Source organism: Pan troglodytes, chromosome 5, assembly GCF_028858775.2.
Source record: "Pan troglodytes isolate AG18354 chromosome 5, NHGRI_mPanTro3-v2.0_pri, whole genome shotgun sequence".
NCBI classification, from domain to species: Eukaryota; Metazoa; Chordata; class Mammalia; order Primates; family Hominidae; genus Pan; species Pan troglodytes.
Genome location: NC_072403.2, coordinates 90,975,517 through 90,989,904, shown reverse-complemented (window position 1 = coordinate 90,989,904; position 14,388 = coordinate 90,975,517). Strand labels below are relative to the sequence as shown.

Sequence of the window (14,388 nt, the reverse complement as noted above, 5' to 3'; positions counted from 1 at the left end):
GTATTACAGCCCAAGACCTGCAAAATTTACAGAGCGCCCTCGGCCTGGAGTTCAAATGATCTGTTCTTCTTTTAGTGCTGGTAAGTTTCCCTCATTCTAATTTTCGACTTAAAGTTGTTCATTTAGAAGCCTTATAGTGGAGTGCGTAATATTTAGGAAAATATTTACTATTGTATTATCAATCATGTTCTTATACATATGCCAGAGCTAATAAGTAACTGAGAATTATTATAAACTAACTTAGAAATATTTCATTTATGCAAGAGTTTAGTTTATATAATCACATGACTGTTTTTCTTTAAGAAGACTATAATGTTCTAGTAGGAGAGAATAAATAGTTTCAAAATCGACCCTGTTAAAGAATGAATGTTTAAATAGTTGTTTCATTGTAAGAATGGTATTTTAAATCTGGTTTATGTTTTCATGGATTTTGAAGGTATTCTGTAGTTAAGTAAAATAAATTTGATTCATATTTGTACATCTTTATCAGTTAATTCGCTACATATTGTTCTTATTTGCACTTTAAAAAGTGATTGTATAGCAGTGCTAAGATTCCAATTCAGATTTGTGTTTATGCAGCAGCATTTTGAATGGATGTTAGGGTGTTTTTAAACAAGTTATAAAAAAATCTGGTTATTTGTAGTAAATTGATAAGAAAATTAAATGAAACATGAGTAGATCCAAATAGTGTCTAATACCTGTTCCTCCTACCTTTATTTTCAGTTTTACTTTTTCCGCTCATTTTATAATTGTGGATAGGAGTATTACCTGAGATAAGGGATAGCAAACTAATGAAGTGAGTCTGTTTTTGCCATACTAATATCCAAACATGTTCATTTTCTAACTTCTAGATGTTCAGTGCCACTGCCATGGATTCAGTATTCCTTGTAGTAGTCATACAAATATAGGCATCATACATGCATCCAGAATACTCTGAATTTTTACTCCTTTTTCAAGGACAATTTGATTTTTTTAAGGGGTTAGTGGGTAGATCATTTAGCAAAAGTACTTAAATATTTTATTATATACAGGTATTGTTTTCAATACTGTGGAAGAGTGTTACTCTTGAGTACACTGCATATACAAATAACTGTAATGCAAGGTAGAATGAATATGCTACAAAACAGAGTCTTAGGGGAGTTCTGAAGAGAGCAGCCTCATTTGATTGCAAAGTTTGTAAAGAAAAGTTACTGAGGGAGTTGGGCCTTAAAAGTTTGGTAAGATTTTGACACATGGGAAATGAGACAACAGAAAAATTTCAGCAGAATTGCGAGAGAAATATTTTCTAGTGAAGATGACTGATAATTTTAACATGGTATGGTTATATATTCACTTAGTGAAATTATTTTTTGAGCAAAGCTTTACTTCTATAAATACTGAAAAATTCATTCTAGTCAAAGATATATTCATAAACTTCTTTCTTAAATTCCAGTTAGATGTGTTATATATTTAGGATAAATGTGAATGGTTTTGGAGTAAAATATTAATTCAGTATATATTGTAATTTTGCTTACATTTTATTATCTAATTTTCAGAGATTTTGAAGTTATGTTTTACTTCTTAATAATTGCTGTTATTCTTCATAGGCGGAATGTTTCTGGCGACGGGAAGCACAGATCATATTATTCGGGTTTATTTTTTTGGATCAGGTCAGCCAGAGAAAATATCAGAATTGGAGTTTCATACTGTAAGTATTGGTGAAAAGAATTAGATGAGTATAATTTATGTGAGTCCAAGAGTTTATATTCAGCACCCACTTTTTTGTTTATTTGTTTATATATAGGACAAAGTTGACAGTATCCAGTTTTCCAACACTAGTAACAGGTAAAATATTTGTCTAATTTAATTCTAATTTTAAAATTATGAAATAAAGACAATTTTAGTTGTCAGATTTTATTTGAAGCTGTATAGGAAATAATCACCTACCTAAAAGATCTTGACCAGTTATACTTAAAAGTGAATATAGCCTTCACATGCATAGGCACGTCTTTCTCTTATTTGTAATAATGTTAGTATACTTGGACACTTTTAGTAATTACTGCTTTTTAAACCACCCTATATATTCCAGATATGTTTCAAAATGTAGAGAAGCTTTTGGTATAGATTGAAAATGTATCACAGTATAATATTTAAGGCAGACCTGTTTATTGATGATATTGTATAAATTTTCCCATGTTCTTGTTATAAAAGGAAATAAAGCTACTTCTAATACCTTGAGTAGAATAAGTCAGATTCTTTAATATTGAGAAGAAAATCATTGTTTTTTCCTTGGAAGATGTCGATTTTATTTCTAGGGTAGTACATAGTGACCTTGAATCACTTTTGAAAATGTTATTTTGTGACCTAGCCATGAAAATTGGAATGTTTGCATATAAAATTCTAAAAAGCCCATAAAGTTTCAGAAGTTATTAGAATGCTGCATAAATAAAGATGAATGCTGTCTTTTTAAACGAGATCTCTGGGAAAAGTGCATTTTGGTAAAGCATGTATGATTTTTCTTTGGGGGATTGGATTCCTTTTAATACAGGTTTGTAAGTGGCAGTCGTGATGGGACAGCACGTATTTGGCAATTTAAACGAAGAGAATGGAAGAGCATTTTGTTGGATATGGCTACTCGTCCAGCAGGGTAAGAGGTCAAATTTGAAATATTATGTATATATTGATTTTTTAAAGTATGTTATAGTGCAGGTTGGTGACTCTCAGCCTATAAAATTATATATCATGTTAAAATTACTACTTTTCTGCAATAACTAGAGGTACAATTGGAGATGAGCAGTGTTGATTTTTATGAAATGATTCATTGGCATATTTTAGGACATTGCATTAATTTTTTTTAAGGAGATGATAAAAGTACTGTAGGAAAAGTTTTAACTTTAAATATTTTTTTCAGAAACCAGAACATATTATGTTTCGTTTATCACTGAGGGACAATATTTTATGTCCAGTGGTTTCTTCAACCCAAGATAAATTAAACGGCGTGTTGTAGCTGTTATTTTGGTTTTAATATTTTTCTCCACTTGTATTTGTGTGTAGTCATCTCAGATGGATGGGAAAGCAGAACAGTTAGCAGGGGATGACAGCAACAGTAAAAGATGGAGAGTGAGCAGCATGGCACGGAATTCCTGGATCTAGATAGAGTTATAGCAGTGATATTTATGCAAGATCATCTTACTAATGGCTTAGAAGTGCTAGAATTCTGGAAATCCTGGATTTCCTGACTCAGTGCAGGGATTTTTACCATCATTCCATGTTGATTCAAACTTCTCAGTTACTGTTAAGTGATAGTTATTATGTTAGTGAATATAAATACTAATTATAGATTATATGTTTTGGTTTTTGTTGTGTCAGTATTTTAATAGTCAGTGTAAAACACTTCCTCACTTTCAGCCAAAACCTTCAAGGAATAGAAGATAAAATCACAAAAATGAAGGTTACTATGGTAGCTTGGGATCGACATGACAATACAGTTATAACTGCAGTTAATAACATGACTCTGAAAGTTTGGAATTCTTACACTGGTCAACTAATTCATGTCCTGATGGTGAGAAAAAATTCTAATCTTTATTTGATATAACTGAAGCTGACTATAGAATGAAACATTCTCATTGAGGAATAAAGTCTTTTATGTTAGCTAAAAACTCTTGCTTGCTGGGGTAACGGCTTTGTGAGTGATTGGGAATAATTTTAACAGTGCAGTTAAACAGGTTTGGCTTGGAAATATATAGTAGATATTTGCTGTTTTTTTAATATGAAAAGATCCATCCACCAAGCCCTGGACAATGATATTAGCTCAGTTTCATTATTATATATACATGACAAATTTGAAGATTTTTGCCAATTTAATACTTCTTAAAACTCCATTTCTAGAAATAGTGCCATATTGGTATTTCATTATGTTTGTTTTTCTTTCTTTTTTAATATCTATGATTCCTTGACACTTCAAAAATATTTCAGGGTCATGAAGATGAGGTATTTGTTCTTGAACCACACCCGTTCGATCCTAGAGTTCTCTTTTCTGCTGGTCATGATGGAAACGTGATAGTGTGGGATCTGGCAAGAGGAGTCAAAATACGATCTTATTTCAATATGGTAATTATCATTCTCTTCATTTTATACCTACTAAAGATTTGGGAGCTTTTTGACAAAGGTACTCTGCATGTCACAAAGGAAATCCATTTAAAAATTGGTTCATTATTTTGACTTTAAATTCCCATCAATAAAGAATGATTTATTCCACACTTTTATTGACATGCTGAATTTAAAAGAAAATTAATTGTGCATATTACAGTGCCTGTACATTGTGATAACTGATACAGTTTTATCAGTTTTAGCAGTGAAACTTTGGAAATTCACAAGTATGAAGATACAATATAGAGAAGAAAAAATACTTGGAAAACCATGTGAAGAAATTATAAATAAATACTCGTATTATTGTGCTTGTTTTATAGTCTTCTAGCACAATAGAATTTTACTCAAGTACACTGATTTTAAAATTAAGGCCAAAGAATCAGGCATTTCTTGCTTTTAATCAATTGGTAGTATATTAAATATTTGAGTTTATACTCTTCTCTTCACATTTTGTTTCTTAGATGTTAACATAATTGGCCAAGTATTTGAATTACAATGTTTTAATATATCACATACAACTTACCGAGCAGTGTTTCTATTTACTGTATGAAGTATTAAGGTCTCCTCAACTACTGCAGTTTGTGTAGTCATATTTTTTAAATGTCTACTTTCTGTATATTAGAGATACCTTTCAACAAAGAACAAAAGAAAAAACAGTTTCCACTATTTCAGCATGTTTAAATTTTTTTAAAAAACCAATTATAGAAATCTTTAGTAATGAACCATAAAACAATACAGTTAGTACATGTGGTCAGAATTATTTTGCCAAATAAATTAATTCACAAAACAGTTAGTTGTGAAACATGGTTTGTGAAAAAATTACACGAATGTGATGCTATGCTTGATTGATAATCAGAGTAAAGTTATTTCTATGTCGTGAGTAAGCAGATATAATAGCAGATTTTTTAGTGAGGGAAATAGCTTTAGCGATCTTTAAGGCTGTGCCTTAGAATACATTAGGTAAGAAATAAGGTTTGTAAAACCCTCTATTTCTAGAAAACAGTGTTAATTATTTGGTGTGCACTTGTTAGTGATGGATGGATTTCCTTTGTGATTGTATTGAGATTTTTTTAAAAAGCCACCTGTAAATATGCTAGTAAAAAATATTTTCTTCTTTTCTATCCTTGTGTTTCTGATTTGCTCCTTTTTGAAATATCTGTTGAATAAGGAAATTAGTCATTTCTCAATCTGTCTTTATAGCTTAAAAAAAAATAATATGTGAGCTATATATATACTAGTGGCTTCATTTAGTAGTTTTGTATTTCCAAAGGACATTATTGTATTGGTAGAGTGTTTGGAGGGAAACTTTTCTCCCATAATTGAATACCGCTTTAACTTTTCAGTTATATAAAGGTGAATTTTCCCTTATCAGGTAAGTTGGTCACACTAATATTCTACCTTTTCAGTAGATAACAAAAACTGCAGCACCTTGAGAGTTAAGTGATTTGCTCTTAGACCATTAAAAATTAGTAATGTAACCAGGAGTAGAAGTCAGCCATAATATATTGTATATTTTTAAAAATTAGCTGAGGGATTGGTTACATTACTGCCTTAAAAATTGTTTATTGTTAAATAAGAGTGTTAGATGAGGATATTTTTCTGGTTCTTTTTATGGATAAGAGAGGAAAACTCTAAAGAGCAGAAGAAACAAATATATGTAATAAGTTGAATTGGATAGTATTCATAGAATTGCAGACAGTGAGCAAAACATAAACCAAAAAAGCTAAAAAACAGAAAGTGAGCCACCCTTCATCTCATTAAAATAAAGATACTACCTTTAATTTTTTGTATGATGTTTAATGGTTTCCAAAATGCTCCCACATATTTTACCTCCTTTGGGTCTCATGAAAATCTTGTAAGATGATCAAGATAGATTTTATTATTCTTGGTCTTAGGAATGGAGAAACTACATTACAGAGATAAAGTGCTTTGCCCCAATTTACTGAGTTCACACAGCTATTATGTGGGCACTTGGAGCATAAACCCATGACTCTGGTTGTACTCAAATCTTGTCATGGTTGGCTTTTTGAGCTTTTGTCAATGTTACTGCATAGCTAACTTTTAACAATACTCAGTTAGTGATATGTCCATGAAGAAATGTTTTCATAATGGTAATAAATCTGAGTGGATCTTTTGACATCTTACTCTTTAACTTGATTTTTTTTCCTGTCTGTCTTTTATGAGTTATCTAATTGCCCTAATTCTTTTTGCTCTTCACTCTTTTGTTCTTTTCATTGCTTGTTTTATTTATGGGCAAATGGAAGATAAAGCATCCAGCATTGCTATTAAGAAAATAAAGAGAAACAATTCGAGGGAGGGCCTGCGTTCTCACTGCTTGCTATCATGAATGTTGAGTTTTGGCTATAATTATAGCTATTTGGCTCTCTGTAGCTAATCAATAAGTTTTTCAGTTACTAAAATACCACGATACTTGATTGCATACAAATTTAATCCCTGATGTTAAGTTGTAGTAGTAATCACAAGTTCAGTTTAGTAAATATTTTTTGAGCACCATGTGAAGGGTCTAGTCATATATAGTGCTTTGGTCTATTAGAGGATGAAGAATTCTGGTGGAATACTCCTTTTTTGACTAGAAATGGTGAAAGTTATGTGAAGTATTTTTAAGATTAAATAATATTTCATGTGACTGTTAAAACTGAAGTTTATAAAACAGATAAGTAAACTCACCATTCCACCTACAGCTAGAAAATAAGGAATGTAGACTATACCTTTAGAATAACAGTTTTATTACAAATTTATTAAATACTGGTTTTTATCAAGTATATTTTAAGAATACTTTAATATTTCTCCTGCTTTTTGAATAATAATTGAATCTTCCATTGGAAATTTATACCTTTGCAAAAGATAATGGAAATCATGTAACATATAATTTAGTATTTTGTATTCATCAGCATTTTACTGCATTTTTTGTGTAATTATGGAAATGTAAATTCTTTTTTTGAAATTTTAGAAATAGCCAAAAATCCTGTTATGTTAAAAAGCCTTTCAAGTGAAAAGGTGAACTTTCAACTGCCTGTTTGATACATAGTAATTACATTTTAATAATTTTTAAATATAAGATTATAAAACATTAATATTTTAATATTGCACTGATAGTCATCATTCTAATAAATATTCTAATTTTTTTCTGTATCAAGCCATGACTTATACTTTTAAAAATTTCTTGTGCTTTATTTTGGGACCATCTAAATTTGTCAGCAAATTAAAGAATTTGAGATTGGGAATTGAGATAAAGCTATTTAGTTCTTTTATGTTTAAATAATTTACTTCATTCTGAAATCTTATAAATGGATTCTCAACTTTCAAGTAGTATTCTCCAGAGAAACTGAGGGGTTTATTTTTCTTGTTTTTACTGCTAACTTTCCTCCTAATAGAGGATCTCAATGATAAAAGCAGTTGGGGAGTGGGTGCTGGGTTTGTTTTTGTTACTTATAAGAAGTATATGACACGTGAGATGATGTTTTAAAAGAGGCTAACATAGGGCATGAAATGGAATAGACAGTATATGTAGCTTGTACTCCCCCTACCCTTTCTGTTGTCTCATCTTTAACTAAAAACTTTTAAAAGCACTTATTGGGAAAGCCTTTGTGGTTCTTTTTGTTGTTGTTGTTTTTCTTTTTTAAATGAACAGGAGAAGAAACCAAAGAGAATTTTGTAGAAAAAATTATGAGACAACTTTATTCTTTAAAAACAAACAAACTACATTCTAGGCCTTCAGTACTTTTATTTCTTTACGAATCAACTGAACAGTCCTTACATAACTTGAGTATTCAGAGGAAATGTAGTATATATTTGGATATTTTACCGAAGCAAGTAGTGTATATTAAGAATATTCCAAACTATAATAGTTGGGTATAACTTAGTAAGCCCACATTTGTTTGGCATTGGCAGGAGGTAAACATCAGAATAGCTTTGTTTTGATGAGAGTTGTTCTAAACTCTAAAGGCTCTATACTTCCATTAAATGCTAAAAGGCAGATAAATAATTCCCAGAAATAGCTTGAAAATGTGTGCAACTCTCAGGACTGAAGCTGAGGGCCTTCTGTGAAAGAGGTCGCCAGGTTTAGAAGTTAATTATAACCTTAAATGTTCCTAAATATAAATTGTTTTATGGTCTTTTATTCCCCATTAAATTAGCACAGGACAGCTAAGTTTTAACTACGAGTTTAACTAAATGAATATTAAATTAATTTGAAAAGATAGAGACTTTTCACATTTCTTAGTACTAGGCCATTGGAATATTAAATAGTAAATAAGAGATGCTTGGAGTTGAATTTGTAGACCCCATGTTTTTAGTAGCTTTCCTCATGTTTCTGGCGGTTTTACTTTATTTCTCTTACTCTTTCTTTTCTCTATAGCCCTAGCTGTGTCTCTATCTCTCTTTCCATATCTTTCTATTTCTGTCATTACTCAAAGCTGTAGTTTGTTGCCTCCTGTCTGGTTTTCATTTTAATCAAAGAGTATAGTATGTCTCTTAATAGAAAGCAGTTTTACTGAATTTGATTTTTGCTTTACTTTTGTTGTTTCATGGGTAAATTCCAAATAAGTTTTTATTTGATTAAAGTTTTCCTTATTTTTATAATTGTTCTCTTAACCTTTCTTTTACTTAAGAGATTTAAAAAAAAAAAAAAAAGTTCCAGTGTCCACTAATCCAGAACAATATATTTCTCCTTGCAACGTTCCAAACGAGCAGAGGCTGCCAATCTACCACCCAGAATTTTTGTACATGCATACTTCTTCTGATGTTAACATGTTCTCAGTGTGACCTGTACTTTAGTTTCAGATAATTGTAGCTGTATGTATCTAGGAAAGGGAGAAAGAGAAGCTCAAAATAGGTACAGCTCATATTGTGTTATCTCTTATGAATCAGGAGAAGAGTCTCTCTCTTTCTCTTTCTTTTCTTTTCTCCCTCACCCAACCCTCCCTCTCTCCCTCCCTCCCTTCCTCCCTTCTTTCCTTCCTTCTTTCTTCCTATCATCATCTAACAAGATAATGTCCTATATTTATACTCTCTGTGTTAAAAGGACTCTCTGATGCTTCCAGTCTGTGTTTCAGCTTCTTTGGGTAAGGAAGTACTTTCGGTCTTCTTACCATACACTTTAGTAATTATCACTTTCTTTCAGGTTTTAAGATTCTTTAGATTATATCTCTTTTATATATATATATCTTGGTACAAAAGGCATGTTAATCTGTTGCCATGAATGTGAGTTTGTCTCTCCAGCTTCTCACGCTGCATTATATGTGGTAAATTACTTTTATGTAGTAATTCTTTGACATAGTCCATGACTTGCTATCACAAGGGTATTTGAGATTTGATAGTTATATGAGAAAGTATATGAAATTATACAGAATTTAAACATGCAGATGAAAACATTTTAACAAATATTTGAGTGTTTTCTTTTGTGTTAAGCACAAAATATGAGGACCACAAGGGAGAATAAGACGTGGTCTTTTTAGTCAGCCTACAGTTAAGTTGGGGAGACAAAATATACAAAATATACCTTAAGGGATAAATATTGATAAATAATTTCAAACAGTAGCATGACAAATGAGAAAAGACAGTTGCTGTATCTTAAGATGTAGAGATCATGTCCGGGTGGACGATTGGAGACGTTTTGTTGAGGAGGAGGAATTGAAACTATGCCTTGAAAGATAAATAGGAATCGAGTCAGTAAGAAAGGGAATGAATTTTATAAACAAGAGGAACATTATAAAAAGCTAAGTGTCAAGACATGTTCATAGAAATTTAGATATTTAGGAAGCTTGATTGCAGTAGATTTTGGAAATAATGACGAAAAACAAATTGAGATGAACTGTCGGTGACTTCAAATGATCTCATAGGCATAAATACCTATGAACCTTGTGGGGGCTTTAGTAAATTATTTTATAGGATGGTCGAGAAGCTAAGAGAAAAATAGTTTGGTTGCCAGTAGTACAATTTCAGGTATGAAATTGAATAAGTGTGAGGACAACTACTTTAATTAGTCATGAAATATTATAGGGGTAGTTGGTAGGAAATTTGTAAAGAAAAAAATACATAAATGACTTGGTGTTTTGTGACTATATTAGGATTTGGGCTATAGGATGACAGGGAGGAAAGATTTAATAAATGGGTTTATAGAGTGTTAAGCCCGGGTGACCTTGAGAACAATGGTTTTATTAGTGGAAATATGAAAGACATAAGGGAGAACTGACTTCTTTATTCAGTTCATTTGTAATAATGTTTATTGCGTTGAACTACCTATGTGGAAATGGCCCGCTGGCACTTGGAGATAGACTACTTAGAGGGGCTAGGAGTAAAAAGAAGAAAGTGTTGAAGTGTTTCTTATAGTATATAGTTTACTTCCTCATGGAGACAGGAGAAGGAAGTGCAGAAGGCTTGGAAGTAAACTTTGGGAAATACTCATATATTTAGTAGAATGGAAAAGGGGTCACAATCCTTAGAGGGTGTGTCAAGGAAGACACACCATGCTAATATGCCAAAAAGACCAAAAGAAAATAAGCCTCAAGGAAGGCCTAATCAATAGTATTGCTCTCCCCAGAGAAATCAGAATATGGGTACAAAATGATGTTAAACTTGAAGATATTTATTTTGGTAATATTTTTCTTTTGATGAAAATCTAGAGCTGATTTTTCAGAATCACTTTTATATAATAATTTTTTTTCATTTTATGTAATAATCTGATCTACTGATTTTTATCAAGTCAGGTCCAGCAGTTTCCTTTTTTATGTTGGCATAAGTTAAAGAATTTTCAAGATTAAAACAGCCATGCAATAACTATTTTAAAGTAATTTGATAACACCTGAACTGTTGGAATTTGGATTTTTTTTTTTTTTTTTAGACGGAGTCTTGCTCTGTCACCAGGCTGGAGTGCAGTGGCACAATCTCAGCTCACTGCAACCTCCGCCTCCCGGCACAATTTCATCTCACTGCAACCTCCGCCTCCCGGGTTCAGGTGATTCTCCTGCCTGCCTCAGCCTCCCAAGTAGCTGGGACTACATGTGAGCGCCACCACACCCAGCTAATTTTTGTGTTTTTAGTAGAGACAGGGCTTCACCATGTTGACCAGGATCCAACACTTATTTCAAATATACATCTGAGTCTCTTTTGTATCTAGTTTACATATTTTTCCCCTAGGTTGGCAAGCTCTAATCTAAAAGTTTTTTTAATACATAAGGAAGGACTTCTTAAGGGTTATTCTTAGCATAAATTCCATTTATCAGCTCTTTTCATTCTTGGTATATGAGTCCATTTCATAAGATTATTTTAGGGTATTTTAAAAGTTGCATACATAATTTTAAATTTTGGAGTATTTCCTAGGTAAGATGCTTTCTTCTAATGAACGGTGTGCTTTAAAAAAAAAAAAAAAAAAAAAAGAACAAGACATACTGACCCTGCTAATAGAATTGAAATAACTCTAGAAGAGGATGGTTCTGCCTAAGATAGCCCATATTTTTTAACCTTCCTACTTTGTGTTAAGGTTTTCTAGAAGCATATACTTCTCATATTCACTCTCTGTATATTCTTCATGATTGATATAATTGAGATCCTGAATTTTAGTATGCATTCTGCTTTTAATATACTTCATCTCCAGATTTGTCCAGTTTTTTTCAACATACCTTTCAGAACCTCAGATGGTAGGATTTTAGAACTGGATTCTAGTGATCATTTATCTCCATCATTCCACAGAGATTAGGTGATTTACCTATTACTGATGGAGAGATGTCTTGGGTCTTCGACCTCATTCCTCTGTCTAATCATTCATCTTTCTGCTTCAGGAAAATTATGTTAGTTGTGTATAGTACCTTCCCTCAGAAAAGGTATTAGTACTCTTTCCTTAATGAGTCCTCATCAGAGCTCTTAGCTCATAAGTTTTTGTATCATTTAATTTCTTTAAAGTTTAGTATAAATCTCTAAATGCCTAACAAGTTTATACTACTCATTTATTGGTAGTATTTATAGAATTCTTTAGTCAGTATGAGAATTTTCAAATAAGGGAGTCATTATTTTAACACATCTGATCCTCCCATCTCCTCCTTTTAAAAATAAAACAAAATACAATAATTGCTGAATATACTTTTATTTCTTTTCTTTTTACTCCTCTTATTCTTTTTGAAGTTTTCACAGTTACTGGTAAATACTGTCTCATAGATTATCTCAGCTAAACCTTATTGATATTTAATGTCTATGAGCTTTATGTGGTCTTTATTTCTATATATCCAAAATAATGCATAACAAGCATACTTGATTTTATTAGAGGAATAGTTCATCTAAAATGCACTTATTTTGATAATTTCTCATTACTTAGTAGTTTCACTCTATTTCTAATTATTTTACTACAACTGCAGTAAGTGCTAGCTAGCATAAGCTATATGTAGTATTAAATTTTATGTTGACACATTTTCTTGGTATGCAGTGCATTTAATTTTATGACAGGCTTATATACCTTTCATTTGGTGAGAGAGGGTATTTTCTTTTCGTTTTTGAAGATAAACCTTACTGCTTTCTAGTAGATGTGAATATTCAAATAGTGCCTTCATTTAAAATTTTGTCTTTGAGAATTCTTACTCATAAATACTTTGACCCTTGTTTAAAAAGATAAAATTCTTTTCTTTTGATTGGCTTACTTAATCGTACCATACATTTTAAAACCAGTTAGGCTATTTTTAGTTAATATAGAGAAAGTAAAATATTTTCCTGTTTTATATCATCAACTGTTTGGAAGCCTGGTCTGGAAAACCTAGTCTGCAGTTTATAGATACGGGTGTTTATTGTCTGAGGATCTATTAATAAATAGAGAGTTGGTCTTTTAATTGATGAAGTTAGAGGCACCTTTTCTAACTGGTTCATGAGTAAAGCAGATTCTTTTAATGCCTCCTTTAGTAAACAAATGGTTAATCCAAATAATATCCTTTTCTTTTTTCTGATATGATTGAAATATACTTTCATTTTCTCCTTATAAAAGTCACTTTGGAGTTAAACAGATGCCTTATACCAAGAAAATTAATACTGTCTTGCCATATTCACAATGAAATGTGTTATATAGGACACACAGGCATCTTAAATATGATTGCTATTTTTTCTTTGCTCTTTTAGAGCTTTATAAGCTTCAACTGTCCCCAAGATTATTTTAGAGATCTACTAACTGTAAATGTGGCAACATTGGTAAATAATAGGGTCAAGGGTTGATCAGTCCTACTTGCCCCCCAACCCTCACCCCCAAAAAGAAAAAATGTTTGTTTAAACAACACATGAAGGATACCATGCTTAGGAACATTTATCAGATTTCCTTTGAAATTGCTAAATTGGACTACTTTCAAGTCTCCACTCTACTATCTACTTAAAATTGTAATCTTAGACTTGTAATTATACTTCTGGAAACATTTATTAGAGTAGATTTATAAAGTAGTTGCTTTTTTGTTCTCTCTCTTGGCTTCTGTGAAATTTTGAGTGAACTGAGTTTAAAAAAATCATTTAACAACACATGGCTAAGGCAGTTTCAATCCCCTAATTTTTAGTTTTTGATATAAAAGTCTATTTAGAGGTGTACTTTGTTCATGTGGTTGCTTATTTATAACAGTTCATGTAACTTTTTTTTTTTTATTTGCCTAGGAAAACACTGAAAAATAAAGACTTGAATCCTGAATTTGTACTTATAGTCTTTCATTTTTGGCAAATGCCTAGCTGTATGGCTCCTGGTGCCCTTATGGTAATCTGGAGAAATAGTTATATTCTTTCTTGTTTTTGAATTGTTTTAAAGTAGACTTGGAATCAGTTACCTTCTTCTCCTATCTTATCATCCTCCAACTTTCTTCACACTCGAGATATAATCCTGTTTCACTTATGATTCATTTCCTTTCTTTTCTAAGTTTTTGTGTATATTAAACATTAGATAATTTTACTAGTTTTATCTAATATGGTTACATTTTTTAAAAAATTATTCTTTCTTTTCTATTATTGTAACCATCCAAAAGAACATTAATAAGCACTGTTGCACACATTTCTTCTTTTTAGCAAGTCAAAGGAAAAAGCTAGCTTTCTTTTTGAGGCAATCCCATTTGTGGTATTGTATTAACTTCTTAGGTAAAGTCCTTTCTTTTATAGAAATATTTTCTCTTTTTACCAAAATGCAAACCTTCCTTGAGAAATCAGTTATTCTTCTTCTGAATTTTAACTTCTGCATTTGGTGAACTGTACATCCATCCTTATGCCACATTTTTAATACTAAAGAAAGAAAGT

At 31.4% G+C, this 14,388-nt stretch overlaps 1 protein-coding gene across 6 annotated transcripts in view; it reads left to right on the top strand.

The window, feature by feature from the left end:
* PHIP (pleckstrin homology domain interacting protein) overlaps nucleotides 1-14,388 on the top strand; it is a 142,580-nt gene that overhangs the window by 58,937 nt on the left and 69,255 nt on the right. For all 6 annotated transcript variants that reach the window (XM_016955892.4, XM_054686067.2, XM_016955893.4 and 3 more), the window contains 6 exons: nucleotides 10-80; nucleotides 1,587-1,687; nucleotides 1,784-1,824; nucleotides 2,528-2,626; nucleotides 3,388-3,541; nucleotides 3,955-4,089. In XM_016955892.4, coding sequence (XP_016811381.2) covers nucleotides 10-80; nucleotides 1,587-1,687; nucleotides 1,784-1,824; nucleotides 2,528-2,626; nucleotides 3,388-3,541; nucleotides 3,955-4,089 — 601 coding nt within the window. The remainder of the gene's footprint in view (nucleotides 1-9; nucleotides 81-1,586; nucleotides 1,688-1,783; nucleotides 1,825-2,527; nucleotides 2,627-3,387; nucleotides 3,542-3,954; nucleotides 4,090-14,388) is intronic.